This window comes from Paramisgurnus dabryanus, chromosome 21 (genome assembly GCF_030506205.2).
Source record: "Paramisgurnus dabryanus chromosome 21, PD_genome_1.1, whole genome shotgun sequence".
NCBI lineage: Eukaryota > Metazoa > Chordata > Actinopteri > Cypriniformes > Cobitidae > Paramisgurnus > Paramisgurnus dabryanus.
Window position 1 is genome coordinate 27,381,364 of NC_133357.1, and position 25,773 is coordinate 27,407,136.

The window sequence follows — 25,773 nt, forward strand, 5'->3', positions numbered from 1 at the left end:
TATGTGCAGTCATGCACAGTGTTTTTACTAAAAAATAAAATGGGTAACACTTTATAATAAGGGTCCATGAATGATAATCTAATACCTACATTAATTCTTACTTAAATATGAACTAATGCCGAGTTGAGTCATTATTAACTACAACATGACTCACGAATCAACACATGAATTTATTATTCATTAATACAGGGGTTCCCAAACTTTTTCAGCGTGCGGCCCCCCTTGTGTATGGTGCATTCCTTCGCGGCCCCCAAATAAAATTTGTGACAAAAAAACTATTCTAATGACTCATTTTAATTAAAAAAACATTAAATTATACAAAAAAGTAGTGCTTTTGGTTAGTAGCCTTATTTTTTTAGGTTTAATTACACAGAATTCATAATAAATTCATGTATTTCATAAAATGTCATAAAACTGGGGCCCCCCTGGCACCATCTTGTGGCCCCCCTGGGGTCCCCGGACCCCAGTTTGAAAACCACTACATTAATACATTAACTAGCATTAGTTTATGTTTAGTACATGCATTAACTATATTAGTTCACATTGAAGTAAAAATAAAGTTATGTATTAGTTCATTATGATTCATGGACCCTTATTATAAAGTGTAACCAAAAAAAGGTTACAATTACATTTATGTTTTTTGGTATAATTTAAACTTTTGTGGCAAGCTACTTTAGGTTGAATGTAATTGCAACTGCAATAAAGTACTTAGAAAAACGAACAGATCAAACATATACATAATTCGCAAGTAGTCTGCATTTATTCAAACAGTTTTCTCTCAGAAATAACTGATATATCAGTGTATATATAAGCACATGTTATTGCAGCGGTGAGTAAAGATCTTAAAGTAGTACACTAGAGTGCAGTATGGATGTGTGCTGCACCCTCAGCCAATGAAATCACAGACAGCAGAACAATGCGGGACGTCACACGCTATTTTTGGTGAATCCCGCCCACTATTCTATTTTGGTCGCGGCTCGGAGGCGGGGCTTATTCAGATACTTGTAACAACTCACTTTCTCCCTCATCGCAACTGAACACCGCTGCTGCTGCCGATGCCGCTCGTGCTCTGTTATTAATGGATGTCAGAATATTCACTCAGGATTAACACACAGGACTTTAAAACAAGACGTGACGAGTAAAAGAGGAGTTAGACAGACAAGTCAAGCTGTTGCATACTTATCTCTTTCACAGGTACAGAAAATATATACTCATCATACTGTAGTAGTGCAAATGTGCTGTCTGTATACTGCTTCTCTTCAGTCTTTATAAGGAAGTAAACACTGATGTACTGTAGCATCACTCTCATTCAACAAGTTTACAGCAGTTGTTATTTTGCGATTAAGATTTAATAAACAAAGTACTTATAATAGAGAAAATGAAAGACGAGTAAACCAACAAATAAAGAGAAAAGATTTTATTATGAATAAAACTTTCTCTAGTTGTTTACATTTACAGGAAGCAACTTAAATCGCATCCTAACAGTTTTAGTTTTGCAGTTTGTGTTGAATGTAATAAACTGTTACGTTTCAGTCAGTATTTTCACTCTGGTAAAGTTTTACCTGCAAAGTTATTACTGTTATTTTAACTCCTTTCACTATAAGTAAAAAAAGCAATTGAAGGATGTGTAAAAACTTTACTGAATTCGTCTCTCATTTAATTTTATATTCTCTTTTTTTCATGTCAGGGTGGTTAACCTACTGAAAAAACAGCTAAAAACAGCATAAACTGGTGAGCTGGTTTAAGCTGGTCGCCCAGCTGGTTATGCTGGACTTGCTGTGTTTTGGTCACTTTTTAACCTGGTCAGGCTGGAAGACCAGCTGACCCACCAGCTTTGCCAGGCTGGCAGGACCAGTTAAACCAGCTACTGCCACCTTAAACCAGCTCATGCTGGTCTAAGCTGGATTTTCAGTAATGATAGTTACCAGAGATTTATATTTATCAAGTTCAAGTAAGCTTTATTGTCGTTGGTACTGTAGAGATACGCAAGATGTTGTGCCTCATGCAACCACAGTGCTGCACATCGTGCACCATCTCATATCTAACTAGCTAAAATATATCATCTACTTATACGCTACATATATCTTATTAGTAGTAACCACAGAGTTATTTTTGTAGAAAGCGTGCTAGTTTAATAAAGGGTGTGTGATATAGAGGAAATGACAGATCTTTTCATCTCATCTCACAGATGGAGTTTGTGAAGCAGGACTGATCACAGAGTCTGATCATAGAGACGCTCACTGCTGGACACATACAGGTCTGTTTAATCTTCACTTTACACGTGTTGGCACCTTCAACACTGTCCGTCCACTTGTTTGACTTCACACCAGATGGCATGTAAATAACCAAACCAAACTATTTCCTCCTAGTCTATTTGAACACTAACAGTGGTCGCACGCATTTGGACACCTAAGCCTCTTGTAAATGTACAACATACTGTTTTGTCATTTTCGCTGTATTGAAATTATTAATCGTTTGAAGTTTTGTGTTGTCAAACAAGCATTTGTGTTTGAGCTCATTTAGATATGTTGTGTTTGTTGACAGTGAAGAATAGAATGTGTTTCTTTTACTTCTGTCTATTAGACGTGTAAATGTGTAACCTGCGCACATGAGATTAAATTACTTGCTTGTGTCATATCTGTAGATACAGATTAACACGTGTATACAGATTTGATGTGTTTTATTATCCATAACCGTATGTTCTTTCAAGACACGTAAAAAAACAAAGACCATATGGCTCATATTTATTATTAATGATGATCGGTTACTCAACACATTGACTGCATGACAATGTCATTTTTCAGGTTTTGTATTAAGAGACTTTAATCAATCTATTATTTGATGTAGAAGAAACGATATTATTTTTAAATCCCCTATTATTTGGGTGGAACAGGAGTGTAAACAAACATAAACGTGTACGTTGTTCAGGTCTAGTTACCGCTCGAAGTCGCCCATGGCTCAGGTTGCGCCACCACCAAACGCTCGCGGGAAAACCAACACGATGAGGTCATGGGCAGCACGCGGATAAAGTTTCGTCCGTGCCCGTGAGAGGGATTGGACACCGCTCCTGCTCTTTTGTTCAGTTGTAACCGGGCCCCATGGACCGCTTGTGAAGCCCGCTGATCGCTGTAGTACAGAAGTGCTGAGCTTTTGTCTTTCCCGCGATGTGATTTATGTACAGTAGACATCTGATGCTCTCATAGTGACAGAGGGTCTCAGTTTCATCTTAGTATACTGAAGATGATACTGGGCAATATGATTGAATAGTTAGGCCTAATCATAAGCAAACCACAGTTTATCTAAACTGACTCAGAATGAATCGTTCTTTAGAGAAGCCAGCAGTGGTTTTGACGTGTACATACAACACCCTCTTGCTATTTATTGTGTCTCTTAATGCTTTTAAACTGATCTGCAGTCATCCAATGTAATTGATGCTAATAAATCACTACATGACTTAATTGTTTATACATGTTGTTTACTTATCAGTAACGATAACTTGAAGACCACAATCTTGTTATTGGTGCATAGAGTGTAAAAAATATAATGTACAAAAATACATTGAGATTACAGTAATGAAAGTCATTTTTAGGGTCAGGTCAGACACAAATAGTTTAAGGTGCTTTATTTCACAGTGCTATGTTGGTTTCCTGAAATTGGAAAAAAGAGAGACTGGATTATTAGTTAGCTGTCAGGTATGATAGGAAATTTTTATTGTGAGGTATTTCTCTGTGAGTCGACAATAGCGAGATTGTGTGTTTTTTTTGTGAAGCTGCCGTACAGATCACATTTCCTGTAACTGGCTGAAAGCAGGTCAGCTGATACTCACCGCTCTTCACAAACATTAACAGCTTCAGGGCGTAAGTTAACTCTTAACTGCAGTCATCATCACTCACACAAAGTAATAACTGTGTGAAAATCCATGCATTGATCAGGTACTTGACACTAAACCGAGATGAGGAAGATTCAGTGTTTTCTAAATCTGAGCTGTCAGGATGTGATGGTGGTTCCTTACGAAACATCTTTGATTTTCAGTGTGATTTTCAGTCTCGTACCGTGAAATCAAACATGGACATGATTTTAAGACTTGAGGATTTCACAGTTGCTTACTAGATGAATAAGAGTCACACAAACTTACTTTAGTTTTACCAGACTTTGATGCTTTGGGCCTGTGTCGACTAGTCAATCATGTGACTCGTTCAATGTGATTTTAATTGGAGCGAAATCAATATCTTTAGTTAGTAGTGGTAGTACTTACATTAGTCAACTACAGTAGTTGACTACCACTACTTTGCTTTGCACCTAGTCTAGTGTTGACTACTGGGAGATATGTCTTTGCTGGATCATGTTAATGTCAAATATATTGAAACTGCAGCATTGAAAAACACACATTTCATTTGTTCAGATATTCAAATCGAACCGAATGTCATTCAGAGGCTGAGAGAGGTCAATAGTAATGATCTCTGTTTGTTACTGTTCATGATGACACAAACAACATTAGATATGAATGCTTTAGGATTTATCATATCAGCATTGACATCACAATGCCTGCATCTGCAATCGCATCACCATTGTGATGTCTTGGAGAGACATAAATTCTTAAGCTTTGGTCATTTTAAATGTTTCAAATATGTTTGTTTGGTGGTACATAATCTCAGTAATTGGTGGGAAACTTTGGAGTAGCTTACCCCTTCCAATAAGAGAAGGTATTACATATAAAACTCACTTTAAACAGTGGCTTTTAGAAAATCAAACATGTAATCACTTTCACTGTTAAATTAAATGCAGATAAACATTGTGTATTTTTTTATTTTGTTGTTTGTTTTGTCAATATGTATGTCACTATTATCTTTTCATTTATAGTGAATGAATGTTGTATGATTGTTGGTTGTCTTTATGTTAGTCTTATGTTACCTGCCTCGGGACCACAGATAGAAAGTAGTTATTTTGACTTATTCTGGCATATTTACATAGTGTATCCATACAACAGTGTTTACAAATATGCATGGTCCCTATATATCAAATAAACCAATATAATAAAATAAAAAAGAAACACTATTTTGGAGTCCTCTTTCAGTGGTACACTATATAAACAAGGTTTCAGACAGCAGAAGGAAATCACAGATGTCTCTGTGAGAAATCAGTCAGCTGTACAAAAAATGCAATGCAGAAGTAAATTCCTCTTAAACGAAGCTTTTATAAGTCATCCGGTGAAGTCATCCAGTATTTCTTACTTTGAAATATACATCTCAGAAAAATGAAAATTTCAATTTTAGTTTCCCCCAAAATCGTTCAGGCCTACTTTAATTTCTGGTTTGCATCATGTCATCTATTGTAAATGTTGACTTCTCAAATAGTTGTCAGTTAGTAAAAAATATGCATTTGTACAAGCCCATACATTATGTAAGGAATAACTGACGACGGGCCATTGAATTAGAAAGGAATATATTCCTCTTATACCACGGTTACCACAAACATTGCTCTGGTGCCTATTCTTAAGACATTTGACAAGTTAGGTGTGCGGTTATCAGAAGTTAATGCATACCCACGGAACGTTTCTCAGCCAATCAGAATACAGCATTCAACAGAACCGTGGTACAATACGAAAATAATGCATACCCAAGGTGGTAATGCCGTGTGCATTTTCTACAATTATACCACAGGGATATTGAATGCTTTATTCTGACTGGCTGAGAAATGTTCCATGGGTGGTATAAGTGGTATAAGCGGAATAATTTACTTTGAATTATTCGAAAATAATGCACACTCCACTTCCCGACGCATTACCACCTTGCGTGTGCATTATTTTCTTATAATTCAACAGCCTGTTGTCAGTTATACAGGGTTCCCACGTGTCCTTGAAATCCTTGAAGTTTGTGAATCTGGGGGAAAAAATTCAAGGCCCTGGGAAGTTTTTGAAAATATACATACATAGATACAGGTCAAGTGCTTCCAGTTTCTGAAAGTTTTCTGAAAAAATTAAATCCATATTATTCCCTGTGTAGTGTATGAAAATTCTAGACTTTTTAACTGTTTAAACAGCTTTAAATGTTTATATCTTCTGTATGCCAATGTTGATTCATATCTAAATGCTTTTTTTGCATAGTTGTGTTTGACACATGAAAACGTCTTGGGTTACGTATGTAACTGTTGTTCCCTGAGAAGGGAACGAGACACTGCGTCTCCTTTGCCATACTTCCTGCGTCCCTGTAACGGCGTCTTTGGCAATATTTCAGATAGCGATATACTTCCTGGCTTTCGCGTCACCCTGTCTTTGTCGTTAAGCCTCACCATTGGTTGAATTTAATATACACATTCAGACGCACTTACCCCTGGAGGCGTCCCCAAAGTGTCACCGCAGTGATGCAGCGCGAGTTCCCTTGAAAGGGAACTGTAACAATGTATCTTAAAAGGAAACACAATGTAACGTTGCTCTCACTTGAAATGTGTCCCAACATTTAGTCCCTGAATTTGAGGGTATTAGACCTGGAAAGTCCTTGAAAGGTCCTTGAATTTGAAATTAACTAAGGTGTGGGAATCCTGATTATAATTCAAAGGACCAGAGCCATTTATTCCTCTCATACCACGGTTACCACAAACATCGCTCTGGTGTCTATTTTTAAGACATTTGAGATGTTAGGTGTGCAGTTTACAGAAAAAGAATCAACACCCGTGATACATTTCTCAGCCAATCAGAATAAAGCATTCAACAGACCCGTGGTATAAATATAGATATACACTAAATACATACATACATGCTATTATGCAGGACATACAAACTGTGTTGACTCAGTGGAGCACTGTGAAGTCGCTGGGAATGGACTAATCCCGTTTTCCCAGAGCAGCCCAAGCCGGCCTGCTGTTTTTAGATGTGAGTTCAGTCGAGGGCTGTGCGGATCAGAACGTTGTGTTTGACCCCCCTGAATGTTTGAAGACAAGGAAGTGTTTGAACACAAAGGTGCTCATTTGTTAGAGGGTACAGGACAAAAACAGCACTCTCTCTTGTTTCTCTGTCTCTCTCTCTCTCTTTCTCTCTCTCTTTCTCTCTCTCTCTCTCTCTCTCTCTCTCTCTCTCTCTCTCTCTCTCTCTCTCTCTCTCTCTCTCTCTCTCTCTCTCTCTCTCTCTCTCTCTCTCTCTCTCTCTCTCTCTCTCTCTCTCTCTCTCTCTCTCTCTCTCTCTCTCTCTCTCTCTCTCTCTCTCTCTCTCTCTCTCTCTCTCTCTCTCTCTCTCTCTCTCTGTGTGTGTGTGTGTGTGTGTGTGTGTGTGTGTGTGTGTGTGTGTGTGTGTGTGTGTGTGTGTGTATGAGGTTACAGGGAATGTTAATGTTCTCTCTCATTGTTGAAGGCTCAGACAGAAGTTCGTGAGTCTGCATATGTATGAGATGTGTTCCTGCCGAATGCTTTCCCAGAACGGTTGTTCAATAAAAAGAATCTGTGAAAAGAGGCCGGACAGAAGAGGAGAGGAAGCTGAGCTATTAGGAGAAAGGGAAATATGTTCAGAGAGGTGTCATTATGTGCATTTTTCTGTCCACCCGAGAGTTGTTGAGTTCAAACAGTGAATAACACTATTGAGTGGCGCCATTTTGAGTACGCTATAAATTGTGGGTAGATGTAAACTCCAGCATACCTCTCTCTCTCTCAATACTGCCAAAGCTTTATACATAAAACAAGAAACATACAATAACACAGTAGTATCGAACATTAAGGTGGAATTAAGCTAGGGTGCTGTGTGATGCATGAAGTACTACTGCAAATAAAGTCAAATAAAATACAGTCAGAGGATATTTACAATATAAAATACACTTTGAAATATAAACATTTTAAGTATACAAATTGACATTTACGGAGGCACATGAGAGGTAGAATAAAAGTACTGTACAAGTACTTTGCAAATAGAAAAGTATATCTCTCTCGCGGGGTTAATTGTAACTGAATCAAGTCTTATGGGGGGTCCCCACCATGACATAGCAGCAAACCAAAAATGGCAACACATTACTACAGTACCTTTAAACACAAACGTATGATTTATGTAACATCGATACAAGGGAAAGCAATGCAAAATTTACAGACTCAAACAAGATCAGAATTAACCTTCATAACAAATAAAAAAAAATTATGGGTTTGGTAGCATTATCTTTACTAAGATACCAATATCTGAGGGGATCCCCCCTAAGTATAATTTTGACTTGTTATAAGGGGTCCCTAATGCCTTATGGGGGGTCCCAGATCCCCCTGCCCCCTCAATTCGAGCACTGGGCTACTTTACATATTTTTACAGGGCCGGGCCATCTGTGCTTTTGGTCTTTTTCTCTTACTGCCAGAAGATGATTTCCTGTAAATTTATGAAAAGTTTGGTGTGTTTTGGTTAAGATATTGAACAAAGAGTGTCTGCATTATACTGTGGTTTTAACAGTTTGTTTTTTTATTAAATGCATAATGTGAAATCTGTGTGACAGGTGGTTGTAGGGTGGGGTTGAAAAACTGAAGACCTTGTTAACCTCAGCCTAAAATGACCTTTATTTTAGATGTAGCTCAGTGTATTTGACGAAAGATTATGTAGAGAATGTCTTTTGCCTTTCAATAATAATTGTGGATAAGGAAAGTAAATAAATTTGGATTTCATGTTGACTTGACATCTGGCTATATGTGTTATTATTCGTCTAACTGCAGTAGTTATGTTGACACTTTTCTTACTTACGAATCAAGATTCACCTCAAACCGTCCCCCACCATAACAGTTTTTGCTGACCATAGATGAAGGCAGTTTAGACGACGTTGAATTGACACATTTTGCATGCAATCAAGCTTGCGTAACTAGAAGGGTTTCACACACATGTTTCAAACACACACTATGTGTTTGCCATAGATTGTTCTCCATTATTGAAGCAAACCTTTCAAACCAGAACACACACACACAAAGAGAGAGACGTAACTTTACTTCTACTCCTTCATCACACTTCATCTTTTCTTCATCTTTCAGTTTCCATGTTAACGCAGAGGAACACAAACACACACAGACTCATGGTGATGTGTAGTATCATCAGCTGACTGGTGTGACTCCACAAGCTGCTTATAAACTTCTCAGTCCATGTTAGTATGAAGAGCACATGGTGTAGATTACCGTAACTAGGTCAGCAGCCTCTTTGCTGTCATTTTAACCAAAAAGTAATAAATAAGATAAATTGCTTGCAGTTATTTTTAACTTGAAGGCCTTGTGACCGTCCTCATGTATTTGGGGAAAATAACGACTTCATCAGATATGAAGCTTAGCGGATGGTACGTTTTTGTTAGCAACAAGACTAAATGGAGATCCAAAGAGGCTTAAACTTTTTCTAAAACGTGAAAGAGTGATAAATGATTTTACTCTGGGTGATGCATGGCATGCTGCAAACCCTGAAAGTGTCCCACCAGACTAAACCTTCAAAACCACAAATTCTTCTTACATGTTCACCGGGCTAATAAAATACAGCTTTTAATTTTAACCTAAGGCAAAGTTTTCTTGTCTCACATTTGTTTTGAGTTGGAGAGTTAATCTGAGTGAAATGACTTGTGGACTGGCTGTTCTCCCGAAATAACGCGCTGTCATTGTTAAGAGGATTGAATAGGACCTGCTTCACTTCTGCAAAACTTCGAGTGTCTGAATAGTCCGTCCACACTTTTTTACACACACGCTCCACATGTGCTTGCTGACAGGCATACACACGCCTTGTGTATCTGCAGATGCTCAAGTATTTGTGACCGGCTATAAATACACATAGACACACACACGCGTGTATAGAGAAAGACACACGCTGGCTGCAGGAGCGTCCTGAGCAGCTGCCGCGGAAGCAAAGGATCTGAATAACTCGGACAACTGGGGATCCACACCAGAATAAATGTTGATTAAAATGACCAGCAGTCCCATATAGGAAAGACATATCTCATTTCATATATCTATAATCTCTCTGTAAGTCACCGATTATTATAATTTTCTCAGGGACAAACTTGAATGGCAACTAAACCTATATTACACATTTATATTTTCATTTGACTCAAACGTAAATCTTTTTCAGGAGCATTTTAAGTGCACTCAGAAGTCTTGTTTTGGCAGGTAAATGGTAAAGTCAAACCCAGAATGCATTGTAATGAGTGATAATAAATAGTATAGCTGCATTTAAAACTATAAAAATGATCCTGTGGCTGTGTGATGCTTCACACTTGAGTTCCCTATGTGCCGCATGTAAGGAGTAACATTTGCACGGGTGCTCCAAATGGGTCACTTGTGAGGTTCAATCTTGCCTTAAAAGACAGCTGCCGATGTAGATGATAGACAGCAAAACAGTTCGCCGAGCTTTAAAAGAGAGCATGTGTGTGCAAGACGAAGGGAGAAAATCAACTGTACAGGCATAAATTATGTCACAGCAGAATTCTGTGAGCGGGCAGAATGGGGAAATATCAGAACAGTGATAGATGGCAAGATTAGGAAAGTAAGGGCAGATGGTGAGATTAGTAGAGAGAGAGAGAGATGTATGTGAATGTGGTCAAATGTGTCTAAAATTGGAAATCCTGTCTTGCACAAGGTCCATTTGGCAACAGTAAAAAAGAAGGAGGGAAGCCTATTTAAAAACGAGGACGTTTCTCACATTCGATGTAAAAGTGTGTTTATTTTTCTTTTATATGTGATGAAAAGTGTAAGATTAAAAAATACAACGCTATATCTGATGGTACGCAGTTATACAAACTTTTGCACAAATTCAAGAGTTGTGCAGACTGCAATGTCAATGAGTTTATTCTTGTCAAGAAACAGTTCAGCAGGTTAGTTTGAATTCTGTTTGGGTTTTGGTTTGAATAATTCGGATAGTTTTAAACAGGATACTTCAGTCAAGTCAAGACAAAGCACATTTTTGCAATGTTTCAATATTCGTGTTTCATGTTACAATGTTTCATGTTTAAAGCAATAGTCAATTAATATAATAAATAACAAGCAGTCATATTAAACTAAACATGCATTTTTATCTTACGAAAAAATTATATGAGGGCAGGTGTTTGACATTATATAAGGAAGGAATGTGCAATAATAAAATAAACTGCAGTGTGAAAAGCATCACAAATAATCAACATCATGAAGCGTACCCCTGCAAAAAAAAAAGAGTAACGTCTATATATTATAGCTATATGAACAGAATTGACAAAAGCCTAAGTTAAGTTAAGCTAATGTCAGAAGTCTCTCAGTAAGTAAGCCGACACGGCGACAGCGGCATTAAAAAAACAAAACTGCACTTGTGGAGAAAAAATCTTGTGAGAAACCAGACTTTGCTGGGACGATCAGTTCTCCTGACAGGCTACAGCTGTACACCATAACTTTTGGTTAAAACTGAAGTTTATAATAGCAATTATTATTAATTTATTATTATTAGCTTCTATAATAAATTTAATGTATACCAGCACTCATCCATTTATTCTCCAAATCTTCTTGTTATCTGAAAGGTAATGGTCTTTAAAACCTACTTAAATCATGATGATGGGATAACATAGGTCATTAGGTTTTGTGCAAAGTTTATGTTAGCTGAGGTATTTGTTTTCAGAAAAAGCAAAGGGACTACAAAACGACTACCAAAAATTACTGGGTCTCATTCTTTAAGAATGCGTACGGCGTACGCACAAATTTGTGCGTGAGATGTGCGTATGGGTGTTTTCACGTACAAATCATAATTCAACAAAAACTTTTGTAAAATGTCTTCTAAATGTACACAAAAATTCAAGAAAGCGTAAGACCACTCGTACACTATAATCACGTACGCTATGATCAAATACTTGGCTATAATTATAATGTTTATAATAATGTTGATATATAAAATTTACATGATTATATTTTATATTATAATATTTTTCTGTATTATATATTATTATTAGGGCTGTCAAAAGATTAATCGCGATTAATCGCATCCAAAATAAAAGTTTGTGTTTACATAACATATGTGTGTGTACTGTGTATAATTATTATTTATATATAGACCGTTTCAGCAGTAACAATATAAACAAGCGGCTGTCACGGTCCGCACGTAACTTCCGGTAAACTCCGCTAAGAATAAATAACAACAAAGTTCTTTAAACGTAGTTTATTTATATAACAAGCAAAAAAACAACACATAGATTACCTAGGAAACCAAAACATTTGTTATTTTTGACGAGGCATTCGTTCAAGAGATCAGTTTAGTAACTAGTCAGACCATTAAAAAAACGAAACCGGAAGTAAGGTTCGGATCCAGACGTGTATCACGTGCGTCCAATGAAACCGTCTATAAAAACACACCCAATCATGTATATATTTAAGAAAAATTTTTTATATTTATATATAAAATATTTAAATTTATATATAATATAAATTATAGAAATGTATATACAGTATTTAAATGCAAATATTTCTTAAATATATACATGAATGTGTGTGTATTTATATATACATAATATTTATACACAGTACACACACATATGCTATGTAAACACAAACTTTTATGTTGGATGCGATTAATCGCGATTAATCTTTTGACAGCCCTAATTATTATACATGATCTATACATTAGTTTATACATTATTATAGCCTACTTATTTTTTATTCACGTATAAAGATGCACGTAATGACAAATCTTCACGCTTTCCTTCCTCACTTTTTAAATCTCTATATGAAAGTGTCTGCTTAATGCCTAATGGAAACGTCATGTAAATGCAATGAGAAGTCCAAACGTCAATCACTTGATCTCCTGTCTGTTTTATTTTAGATGCAGATGTGTGTCTATGTCATATTAATTAAATGTCATATTTGTTAACGCATCCAATACTTTTTAATGTTACTCCGGTCTAGGCATGGGCCGATTACCGGCTTCAAGGTATACCGAGGTTTTAAACAGTCAAGGTTTCAAAACCACTGAAATATTCTGTGATACCGTCTCCAAGGTATGAGCTGTGTTTATACAAAATTCATTAAATCATTAAGTCATGTGATTGATTTGATGTTTACATTTAATATACATTACAAAAATATTATTTTTTGAAAGCATATTATAATTTAAAGGCTTTATTTTTACCTGGCATTTAAAAAATAACACATTTTAGTGTTGCAATGGCAAAACCGTAACACCGTGAAACCGTGGTATTTTTGCTAAAGGTTATCATACCGCCAGAATCTTATACCGGCCCATGCCTACTCCGGTCAGTGGAAAGCACTGGCTTCCTCCAGCGACAGGAAAATCTCCCAAATAAATAATGCAAAACAAAACGTAACTTTACCGATAATAAATGTAATCATTCTCTTTTTCTCCAATGACAAACTTCTCTAAAATTCACTAACATGCGAACAAGCATAAAAACAAACTCATGTGCGTACGCACGTGTTGTGAATTAGGTGGAAAGATTTTCGGAGAAGTTCAAGTGTGTGTAAAAATAAAATGTACGCAATTATTAGTGAATGAGACCCAATGCTTTGAATTTAATGTCTAATTTTCACTCATTTTACTCAAGTTGTTATGTTACAAAATATGATATGTGACAAAACAAAGCAATGAACATTTTCTCTGCTGTTCTTAATCTTTTGGGGTGTACCTTGTTGTCAGAGTATATGCACTCTAAAAATAATGTTAAAAAATATCCCAGCGCTGGGCCAAAAATGGACGAACCCAGCCATTAACCCAGAAAATTTTTATATTTGACCCAAAAATAGATTAAGTTCACAACTTTTTGACTCAATGCTATCAAAGTAACCTAGGATTTTTTTTAGAGTGTGTGTTCATGAGCTTGAAGTTTAACTTGTTTTTCCATTTGTGCATTGGTTTGGTACTGAAGCCTCAGTGTTAATCAGCACCAGATTTGGTCATCCATTAGATGTCTCTTTATAATGAGCAGATCTTATTGAACTCTTTATACATGTGGGTTTTTGCGACACGTCGGAGGCCTTGTTTTCTAAATGGCCATGTCAGATGGACAGAAATAGCACTGCCGTTTGTCTGAACTCGATTATAAGCTCGGCTTCTTTGCTTCATGAAATGGCATGCGTGAAAAACATCATTACTACATCAATGTTCGGTTATTTATAATCATTACTACTGCCTTAGCGCCTGTTTGTTTCTTCCTAGTATAATGTTTCAGTACCTGCTTATAGCTGTCTTACTAAAACTGTTGAAGGTTTCTGTGTAAGCTGCGTATCACAATTGTTTACTGGTTTCAGATGGTCTAGCTAGTCTACCAGCCAGCCAAGCTGGTCTTCAGTAGGCTCTCCTGATTTTGCCAAGTGGTTGATGACTCTGGGACAATATTTCAATCAGATTTCAGAAATAAGTTTACAGTTTGTTTCAAGTTATAGTTTAAAACCAGGATAAGCTGCTTTTCAGATCATTTCCCTCTGATTTTAGGGTTCGGTTAGGGTTGGGGTTTGGTGTGGGTTTAGGTTTTATTTACAAATGTATTGAAGCCTGGCCCTAACCCCCCCAAAATAAGTAAAACTAAACAGCTTGGTCAAGCTAGGAGATCAGCTAACCATCCACCTGGTTTAAGTTGTTAAACAGGTTTTCAACAATCTGTTTTTTTATGAAGTAGCTGTGCTAGCAGGTTTGTGAACCGTTGTCTTGTACCTCAATAGAAACTGGCAGAAACAAAAATAGCTGCATACAAGAAGTCACGAACAGGAAACGGAGACTCAGTCTGCAAACAGGAAGAGTCTCTCTCGCTCTTTTAGTCGCTCTTCTGTTCTACCTCTGCGCTAGAAACCAACACATCTCTCTCTCGTTCTCTCTCTTCGCTCGCTCCTTCTCATTGTTGTGCTTCTGCGTGGCTTCCATGTACACAGGTCTCTATGGCAACCGGCGGCACTAACTCACACGTTTATGGGATGGCGCCCGAACGTTTGTGGCCACCGAACCAAAGTGATGTGAAAAAAAATGTGCAAAGAAATAGCCAGACGCACGAAATGCGGTGATCGGTGAAAGAGGATGTTGATGCTGACCAAAGGCGGCCACATGGGAGCAACACTTCTGACTAATTATAGTTCCGAAAAAGAAAGAGATGGAGAAGTGTTGCTTAAGCGCAGAAAAGACTTCATCCTCTGGCTATTTATATAAAACAGCAGATTGTTTTTGAGAGAACCATGACTGGAGCTGTAATCAGCAGTGTTTCCTCAGTCCAACAGGAAAGCAAACAATCCAGGCCCTATCTACAGCACACACACACACAGGGGAACAGTGTTTATGTGTCTGTGTGGTTAATTAAAATGGCCCAGGTCTCCTCTGTTGTTTATTAAAACTCCCCTTGTTCTCTCTTTTGGCCTCTGGGGAATCTTGACACATATTTAAAGCACTTGCAAGGTTAGTCGTTTTAAACAGGCGGAGAGAAAGTTTGCAGAGCGAAAGAGAGATATACTGTAGTCAACATGGATGAAATGTTTAAAACACTCCTCAGAAAGTAAACAGACTGCATTTCATTCATTTCTCATTTGCACTCACGCTTGAGTTTCTTCAATAAGGATTTTTAATGCAGATGCACCAATACCTTTATTTTTGGTGCATATGGTGCTATTCGTCGAGTGGTATAGTCTTAGGTTAAGATCATGACCGGGTTTGGTTAGCACTGCGATAAACCATTAGTGATTTATTAATTTCCTTTGTCGTTTTATCTCTAAAGGCTTCCCGAATGCCATTTACACTAACCGTGTAGTTTTGAGCTGCCTACATAGACAACACTTTGAGTTATATGTACTTTTGACATTGAGACTGCTCCGAAAAGGAGGCAGCAACATAATCTAAAGTCAAAATCACACATGCCCTTTGCAGACACAGCAGCCCCAGAATTGTGAACAATTAAACCAAAAGATGCCATTGAAAGAAATGTTTATCATGTATTCTCATACTATACTTTTGTTAGTATTTCATTAAAGAGTACGTATTATGCACAATCCACTTTTATAAGGCGTTTGGACACAAAATGTGTGTTGGCAGTGTGTGAACTAGCGCCTGACCGCTTAAGGATTTTGAAGGCCGATACCGGTACAAATGTTTGTTGGTTTTAAAATCCGATATTCCGATATATCGGCCGATATTTTTTTTTTTTCAGAAACGCGCAACAAAACATTAACAGATTTACCTAACATTAGTTATTTGTATTTATTTATGAGTTTTAACTCAAATAATATGATAATGCATTTAAAAAAGAAACTTGTTTCTTTTATTGTCACAACATAACAGAGGAACATCAAAATATATTAAAGTTCTGATAAATAAAATGTATAAAAATACAAACTTAAGATATGAAATGTAAAGGCCTTTGAACAAAAACAAGAACAACCAAATCAAAGTTACCAGTTTTAAAAGACTTGGTTCATAAATATAACTTTGAATAGGACTGGAGACAAATTCTGTTAAGTTCTGATAAATAACAACAACAGCAAAATATAAATTGCTGATCACTTGACTCAGGCAGTGGCTAGACGCCTAAATCTGGACCCCACCAGTCGCTAATGGTTCAGAGCGCTCTGTCAAAACACCAACAGTGAGGAAATCTAATGAAGGCTGTTTCGTCTGTTTTGTTTTTTTAATATTCATTTATCGGCCATTATGAATGCCAATACCGATAGTTTGGAAAATGCCTAATATCGGCCTGCCGATATATCGGTCGGGCATAGTGTGAACAACCCTACAATGAGAAAAATCTACCCACTCTTTTTCTCTTAAACCAGAGCAGTCTCATTAGACATGCTGTTTTCATTCTCTTGTTAATGTGATGTCACACTGATAAAGCCCAGCCCACACCCACTGACTAACTGGTTAATTTTACCCACAAGCATTTCTAAATGTGTTTGTTAGCATGCTGTATGCGGCAAAGATACTATTGTCTCAGACTGCATTCACAGGAATCAGATGTAGCTCATTTGCATTTAAAGGTTTATACCAACCCAATCTCAAGGCAAGTCTTGGTATATTCACAGAATATTTGATTTATTTATTTGTGTTCTTGGACACGCTTTTCCGCTTTTTCGTGTCAATGAGAATGAATGTCTTTTTTTTGTGCATTTTGAGTTTGACGCGAATTTGCGGCAGACGCCCAAGTTGAAAAATTTGAACTTTGGCGCCGTTTATTTTCCCCTTATAGTAAGGTGACGAAATACAAACCAGTAACTCTCTCGATAAATGCACAATCAACATCAGCCTTCCTGCAAACAGACAACCGCATAGCACTTGCCCCTCCCACAAGAAGCGGATTTTGCCTCTGACACGCGTCAAAAACTTGCTTTTTCTACGCGTCTAATTACATCCTAACCCAAACCCCAAATCTAACCCCAAATGACAATGATTTAAAAATAGAAAAAAAATACATAAAATGACACGAAAAAGAAAGTCGTGAGGGGGACATGAAAAACTACTTAGAGAAAATCATGCTGGGTGACACGAAAACGACATTCATGCTTAATGACACGAAAAAGCCAGAAATTGTTTCCAATGAACACAAATAAATAAATTAAATAATATTGTGTGACTATAATACGAAAATGCCTTGAGGTAGGGTTGTATATAGACATGAAAGCAGCACTTTTTACTCCCACCCAAATAGGGGCATTTCAAACATACTCTAACAAATTATCTGTGATGTATTTTGCCCTGAAACTTCACAGACACATTCTGGGCACACCTGTAAGAATGGGCATAATATGTGCCCTTTAAATACTGGAGGTTGTGTTTAGCATTACTGTGTGGGTTTTCATTGTTTTCTGAAATATCTGTCTGATAGAGATTCAAGCATGAGTGATTCAGTAAATATTGATGACTCATATTGGTTGATTGTTAATAGTTATTGTTATGGCCGAGTGAACAGGAGACAGGCAGATGTTTTGGTGGAGGTGGTTTGTGGCTCATGTTGCTTTTGAATGTTTCAGTGGTTCTCTACAGACCCATCAAACACAGAACATGAGCAGTTTTGGAAACTTGGGTCTGGATGGTGCGGGAATATTATACTCTGAATACATTATAGATCAGCCTGTGTTACACACACACACAAACACACACACACACGGTAAAATAACCTGTGTGCCAGCTCTTACTCTATAAACCATTTCCCCCAATATGACATTTTAACACCTTTAGGGCATTACACTAGAAAACAGGTTAACTTGCATGCATACTTGTGTAAACCTACAACCTCCTAAAGCATAAATAACCACACAAATACACACACATGTTTAAATGTTTGTGTGAGAATACAAACTTTGAATGATCCACCCAAAATTGATAATTTCCTCACCCTCATTTTGTTCTACACCTGTATGAGTTTCTTTATTCTGTTGGATTATTTAATAAATAATTCAAAAAATGATACCTACTACGGAAGTCGATGGGTTTGCCAACTGTGTGCTTAGCGTCATTTATTAAAATATCTTTTGTGTGTGTGTGTGTTAAAAACAGGATATTTAGAATGAGGTTGAGTAAATGTTTCAGTTTTTGGTGAACTATCCCTTCAAGCTGAGTCAGCTCAACTTTCTGCCAAAGCCACTATCATGTTACCATCATATGCTCTCATCCTGTGTCTCTACTATTTATCAGTCAGCACTTTGTATGGCTAAACTGGCTAGATGCTGTTTTAACTGTAGTAGGATACTGACTGTAATTTAGTTAAAGGTGGGGTGCATGATTTTTTCCAAATTCTTTTGAAAGGAGAGTCGGGCCGACTACCAAAAACACTTGTAGCCAATCAGCAGTAAGGGGCGTGTCTACTAACCGACATTGTTGCCTGGGTTGTGTATGTGTGGGGCGGGTCTATCAAAATAAGGGCCAGATTTTATTGGGGTAGGGGTCGTGTTTGTTTAGGTGATTTTAAAATGTCAACATTGGCTTTCAGAGATCATGCATCCCGCCTTTAATAATAATGCTTTTAAATACTGCAAACACAAGCTCAGTTTCTCCCGTCATTGCTGATTTTTGCTGAGCAAGCTCAAATATGTTTAACTGGCCACGTATTCATTGCAAGCTACCTGAATAATAACACAGCTATTTGAACTCTATCGTCCCCTTAAGTAATGGTGCCATAGTACACAAGAAGACATAATAGAGGCGGGTAGTTGTGTTATGTTGGAGCTTTGAGATTGTTATCAGAGATGATTATTTATTGTGTGCTGTAAGATGATGGATTTGGAACAATGCATGTCCAATTTTTCATAATGATAAAGATTTTAAGTCAATGTTACTGTGATACAATAAACCAAAGCATACGAGAGAGACACATTCACGTTTACACCTCGTATTTAATCACATATCAGAACAACACATTAGATCAATAGGTGGATGCTCAAACACATTCGACCACATGCGTGTTTACACCACAAAAGCAATCCGATCATAAGTGTTTTCGACTTCCTCTGAACGTGGTTGAAAGTAAATGAGATCAAAATGTTTTCCACCTCTTTCCACCTGTTTTTAGCTTCGTCCACTTGTAATCCGATCCATTAAAATGCATCTTAATACCAGGTGTAAACAGCCCCATAGTCCTGACTAAATCAAACTGACTTTACTGATAGTATACTATCCAGGGTTTCCCGCAGAAAATTTGTTAGTTAAGGTGGTATGGGTGGGAGGGAGTGGCCGGGGGGCATGGCAATCAAAAGGGGCATACATTTTAATTTTTCAGTTTTTTAAGACTCAGTCTCTTCGAAATGGTTTTCTCTATTCAGAATGATATGAGGAAAATTAAAATATTTTTATTTAAAACACTCAAATAAAACTTCATTTTGAAGAAACTATGACAGAAAATGAACACATGATAGATTATTAATGAATTAAATGTTTTACCTTTAACGGGAATAGCTGCATAATGAAGTGAAACTAAAGGGTTAATAAACACAAACTAAAGCAGATGTTGTAGAATGTCTGGCGAATGATGATACATTGCGCAAAAATTGTAAAAACTGATTATTTCCCACTATTAATTACATTATCTTAAAGGAGTGTAACTGTAGCATGTTAATAATGCACATAAATAAAGTGAACAAGGGCGCTCAACAATTATATCTAAACAACAGGCACGTGAAACCTAGCTAGCATTTTGCTCAAACAACAAAATCACCAGCTAACTTACTTTAAATTTGCAAAAACTATAGACTAATACAATAACAGGCTTATATAAACCCATAACATAAGTCCACTTACAGTTCTCACGGACACGTGTTTTATCAAATGGCTATCCTCCAGACATGATGGACCATATCTTTGTCTCATTTCGTCCGTGTGGTGCGCGTGCATGCTTGTGGTGTGAAGCCCGTCCGCGCTTTTCTCCGAGACATTTATCAACTGATATTTTATTTATCCCCCAGACAGTGACGTCTGTGTGAAGAGTGTCCACGCTATTCTCCGAGATGCACTTGACGGCCTGTTTTGCAGCCATTTTTTTTTTTTAACGACCTAGTTAAGGCGGTAGGGTTCCCCAGCTTAGGCGTGCCGCCCGAACTGAAAAGTGCTGTGGGAAACCCTGGTATCCAGGTACTGCTGTTCGTTACTCAGGGCCCTATGATTTCCACACAGAAAGCACGGACGGAATCACGGAATCAAGAAATGAAAACTAAATTTACTTTGTAGTGAGGAATTTCATGGAATTTGGCGATCTATTTTCTAAAGGCCATTATAACTTATTTGCGAATATCAGTTTGTTTCAGTGATATTCTTAAGCTGCAAATAAATTGCAAAAAATGTGTGGAAACATTTTACTGTTTGCGGGACAAAACACGGACACGTGATTACACACCGTCAACTATAAACATTCATTTTGAATAGAGAAAACCATTTCGAAGAGACCGTCTGTCCAACAAAAAACAGAATTCATATAAAACGGATAATGCTACAATTACCATTGGGACAGATAACATTTAAAGCTTTAGTTGAGTACCAAGAAGAAACATTTAAATTTGGGAAATTAATTTTGATGCTAAATGTTTGGTCAGACAAACACAGAGACTCTGGTATCACGTGTGGTTTGGTCTGTCAGACAGAAGGTTTTAAACATTCTTGCTTTAGTCCTCTTGAGTTACTTTCTCAGGAGTGTCAGGTTTTCCTCGCTCTCATCCCCCACAGCTCTCTATGAACCTCCATACACACATGCTGAGAGAAAGCTTTCATCTCCACGATCTGTGGACATTGAGATGGTCTAAGAGAGGTCAGTGGCATGAGATTAGTGAAGACACAGGAATGTTCTTTTATCACACACATATTTATTCATGAAATATTCTCTCACACAAGTTAAGCTCATGTCTGCTGTCGATTACCACAAAAAATGTTTTGCCTAAAGGAATAATTTATTCGATCTTGAAAATTCGTATGACTCTGCAAATAAACAAATAAAATAGGCATTATGTTATCTTGGGGCTTAAGATGTTAAAGCTTCAAATAGCACATGCATCATCATTAAACTACTTCAAATGACTACAGTAAGTTAATATATATGTCTACTAAAAAGAAATTATAGGTTAAGAGGGCTCATTTTGAGCTTATTTAGGAAAAGTGATATAAAACATGGCAGCACATTAATACTCTTAAATTTTCGAAAACTAATGACATCTATAGCTATCGATGTTAGCGCTGGGATCTGCTTGTTTACGTATCAGTAGACTGGGGTGGCCTTAGGGTTGAGTACATTATGAGAGATTTCCATGTTTGGGGGAACTGTTTCTAGAGCACCTATTTCGAGCTGAATCTGATCCAGAAACTGCAGATCACAAAATTGATCGATTAACTGTGGCAGCGCGGCGTCAGCAGGACGTAACAGATTGGTAAGGTAAAGATACTAAAACATTATAACCATGTCTGTATTTGTGATCGTAGAAAAGACAAACAACTATCGCTACTGTGCACTGCACAAATACAGGTTTTAATCATGGTTTAGTCAGAAGTAAAAAAAAAATTAATATGAAACAAAGGCCCTGTCCCAAATGGCACACTGCGGACCTCCTCTTCAGAGTTCACACTTTGATGGCATCATGTAGTGCAGTCCACGCACTTATTTTGGGACAGACTCGAGCGTCACACCGGAAATAAGACGAGAAGTTGCCCGTCAGTGTGAACTCCTCCCTTCCGTTGTCTGATTGGTCTGATTTGCAAGGACTTCTGGGTTGGTAAAGTGCGCGAAGCCTAAAAAAGAAGACCGCATCAAGGGGGAAAAGGAGGCGCTGATGAGCACACTTCAAAACGTAAAAATGACAGATGGGACACCCTACCGGCCACGAGACCGAAAGTCCACATGAAGTGTGCCATTTGGGACAGGGCCATGGACTACTTACAGGCTGTGAGTCTGAAGCGGGAGGAATTATAATAATGTTGGTCTTATCAACATCACCAATCCAAGGAAGTTAACCATTGCCTACAATCCATGTGTCCAAGAAAAGAGATTTACGTTGAAGACGATAACTTGCGTCATCGTTTGTCATTTTGAATATCATTAACATGTACTAATACACACTTACACACCAAAGGAAATGTAAAAATGTGAATCGGATAATTGGTGCTCGTTAAATAGATTAAAAATGTACACAAATACAATAACTATGAAAGCATGTAACTTTACATAGTTTAATGTAAGCCTTATACCCTAATGTCACTTTAATGTTCATCACTGAAAACTAAAACAACGTAACAAATTATTTTACTAACATTTACTACTTCCCTTTTGCCTAATAATAGCTACAGCATTTCCATTGTGAACTTCATATATCATAGAGAGCTTAAACTAGCATATTGACATTCACACTTTCAGGAAATACTTTAGTTACACAGACCTTTTTCTACCTAGAAAAATGATCCCACCTCAAAAGGAGGACTGAAATAACTTTAGAGTTTCAACACAATCTTGGCTTCAAATTTCTGCTTTTAAAGCTCTTGTTTGACCTGCACACACCAGTGTTGTTTTTGTGCAACATTGTTAAGCAACATTGCTTGACATGGATGTCTGTTACCTAGCACAATCCATAGATCTTATAGGTGATTTTACCAGAAGATTTTTTTGTCATGCTGGTTGAAAATCTCTTCACATCCTAACAGTGGTCTAAATGTGCTTATATAAATATATATTATCTTTAAAAGGTGCAAGACCATAAAATGTTTGCCCAATCATTGCATTCGGTCCTACTGGTCTGTCAAACTATGCAACACAACAAAATGATGTAAAAACTAAGAAACAGCTATGAAGATCATGCGTCAGGAGCTAAAAGCAGAGTTTTTATGTTTTGGGGATGCATGTATGGAGAGTGCTCTGAAGAGAGGCTCGATCTTATGTTTTCAACTTGCCATGGCTAGCCTTTACGAAATACTTTACGGTACTGTATGCCACTGGCAGCTTTTAACCAAAACAACTATAATGACTTTAAATGCAAATATAGCCACTGATTAATGTGTAGCTCTCTATTGTGTATATAAACCGGAGATTGCATTTCAGCAATAATTAGTGATAACCAACTTGATAAAGTCAGTCTGTTTTATGGGCATGAGCCTGATTTAATGCTTTAGTACGTGCACTTATTGAACCATAATAATTCTTGTAACTACTACAGGCTGTTTTATGCATGCACTAGCCTCTGGTTACCAATTGTTTTATAAAAGTAGCTCCTTTAAGAGTTTTAGTCTTTTATTCAATGCTCTCAGTATATTTTACTCCGTATAGTAAGACTCAGTAATAGTTTGTTTTAATGTAATTTTCGGCTAGCTTATTAATAGTCCCTCAAGTTTTAGGTTGTTACAATGTTTCACACAAAACACTATGTCATGTTTCAAATACAAAATCACAATTAATCTTGACATTCACAAACTGTTGCCAGAGATAAAGTAGATGTCACCCAACCTATGTGTTTATATCAACCAGCTGACAAAAACAGACAGATGATCACAGATGAACCACATCAACTTGTTTTGAAAAAAGCAAGTTTATCACTGTTCACTAATTTTTGTCAGTTTGTAGCAACCTCACTCACTCCCTCCCGCTTCAGAATAGCCACATGACAATGATTCAGTTTAATATGAGCACATCTCACAGCGGTGTGTGTATCAGGTCCTGACCCAGACAAGCAGGTGTCATTTCTTCTCAACTTCCTGTTTTGATGGCTGCTGTTATTTTGAGATCAACACACATGAACTCACAAACACATACACAAAGCAAGACCCGAGTTACCTTGACAGACCAATGTCTTCATTTCCCATTGTCCAGTCCTGTGTGCGTGCGTGCGTGCATGTTGTTGTGTAACTCGGCCTGAGCCATGCAGCTGGTGTTCTTGGACTGGACTTGTATATAAAGGGTGTCAGATGTTATGAGAAAGACAAGACCCAAATCAAATACACTTATTATACAGCCATTTGGTCAATGGTTGCATTCACAATTATTGATCACTAAACTCCTGTGAACTTGGCATGATGCAAAGTAATATGTCTTTGTGTTGGACCAATGAGATTTCACTATTTGTGTAACAGAACAGGTGTGCATCTGTAGTCACTTTACATTGACTTGAATTTAATAAGAAACTATCCATTGTGCGAAGTAATGTATTTGAAGATGAGAGATGAAGTGTCGCCGCAGCACCTGTACAAGTTATGATCCATGTGAGTTGTGTGAAGTTAGTCAGCATCTAACTATAACTACACACACCCACTCAAATCTGTCTTACACAACTGGATGTGCTGGTTAAACAGGTTGGGGTGTGAAAGACTTCTACACAAGAACTCTGATACTGAAGATAATCTGTCTTTAGTCTCGCTCAGCATTTACTGGCAATTTTATGACTAAATAAGGAATGGGTATTCTTACATGATTTACTTGGCTTTTCAATAACAAAGCTTTCTTTGTATTTACACCTAAACAGTTAATGCATTGCCTGTCAATGACGTACAGAGCATCATGAGGTCATTAATATTCACTGACAGTCTGATGATTTCTGGTAAATTCCGTTTAACTGCAGTCGAATAGTTTGCAAAAACCTTTACCTATTTCATGATGAGTGACCTATTTTTCAAATACAATTAGTTAATCATTGCTAAGTATTATATTCTCTAATAGCTTTACAATAATAATACTGCCGTTTATACTATAATAAGAATTGGACTTTGATGTGAATCTCTTCGTCACACACATAAATAAAACCTCTAGTTATGTAACTTGTTGAGTAGAGATGGGTGATGTGAGGTAATATGTGATAGGGAATAAATGCTGTAATGATCTTAAAAATGGCTTTATTAAAAAAAAAAACTTTGAGATCGTATATGAAATATAGTATTTTTGGTCATGGAGAACATTAGATGTTTTGAGTACTTTGCACCACCAGTGGCTAGATTAACTGTTCATAACACAGACATCAAACTATTAAACAACTAACTGTTTCCTTATAGGATCATAAAATCAGATCAGAATCACACACACATCAACACACACACGCACATACATGCACGCACACACACCCTTCACATTTCTATTATGTATATAATAATTTTTATTTAATATAAAAAATATTATATTATGCAAAAAACTATTGCTAGGAATCTAGTTTTTTTAAAAGGATTATTTTTTTATTTTATGTACATTTTCCAGTGATTACGGGCAGTATTGTTTATCATTTAATCAATGGCACAAAAGCTATTCAGGTGCATGAATCATAATATTACACACAGTAGTTTACCGCATACTCCACAGATCACAACTGCACAATGCAAAAGGCCTGAAGCACTTATTTTGTGGGTGTGATCGTCTCATTATCTCATTTGAATAAATCCTTTAGTGTCTTGCCTGTTAAAGCAACACTTGA

General features: G+C 37.1%; 1 protein-coding gene across 3 annotated transcripts in view; it reads left to right on the top strand.

Annotated features, from left to right (window-relative positions):
- Positions 1-25,773, top strand: part of hdac7a (histone deacetylase 7a) — a 73,591-nt gene that overhangs the window by 12,146 nt on the left and 35,672 nt on the right. The window contains exons 1-2 of one of the 3 annotated variants that reach the window (XM_065286468.2): positions 1,035-1,194; positions 2,189-2,257. The exons of 1 other annotated variant lie outside the window; for it this stretch is intronic. Coding sequence is in view for 1 of the 2 variants with exons in the window: in XM_065286467.2 (XP_065142539.1) it covers positions 2,189-2,257 (69 nt within the window). In the remaining variant the exon portion in view is untranslated. Of the gene's footprint in view, positions 1-1,034; positions 1,195-2,188; positions 2,258-25,773 lie in introns of those variants that run through there. One more of the 3 variants, XM_065286467.2, reaches the window with a different exon arrangement.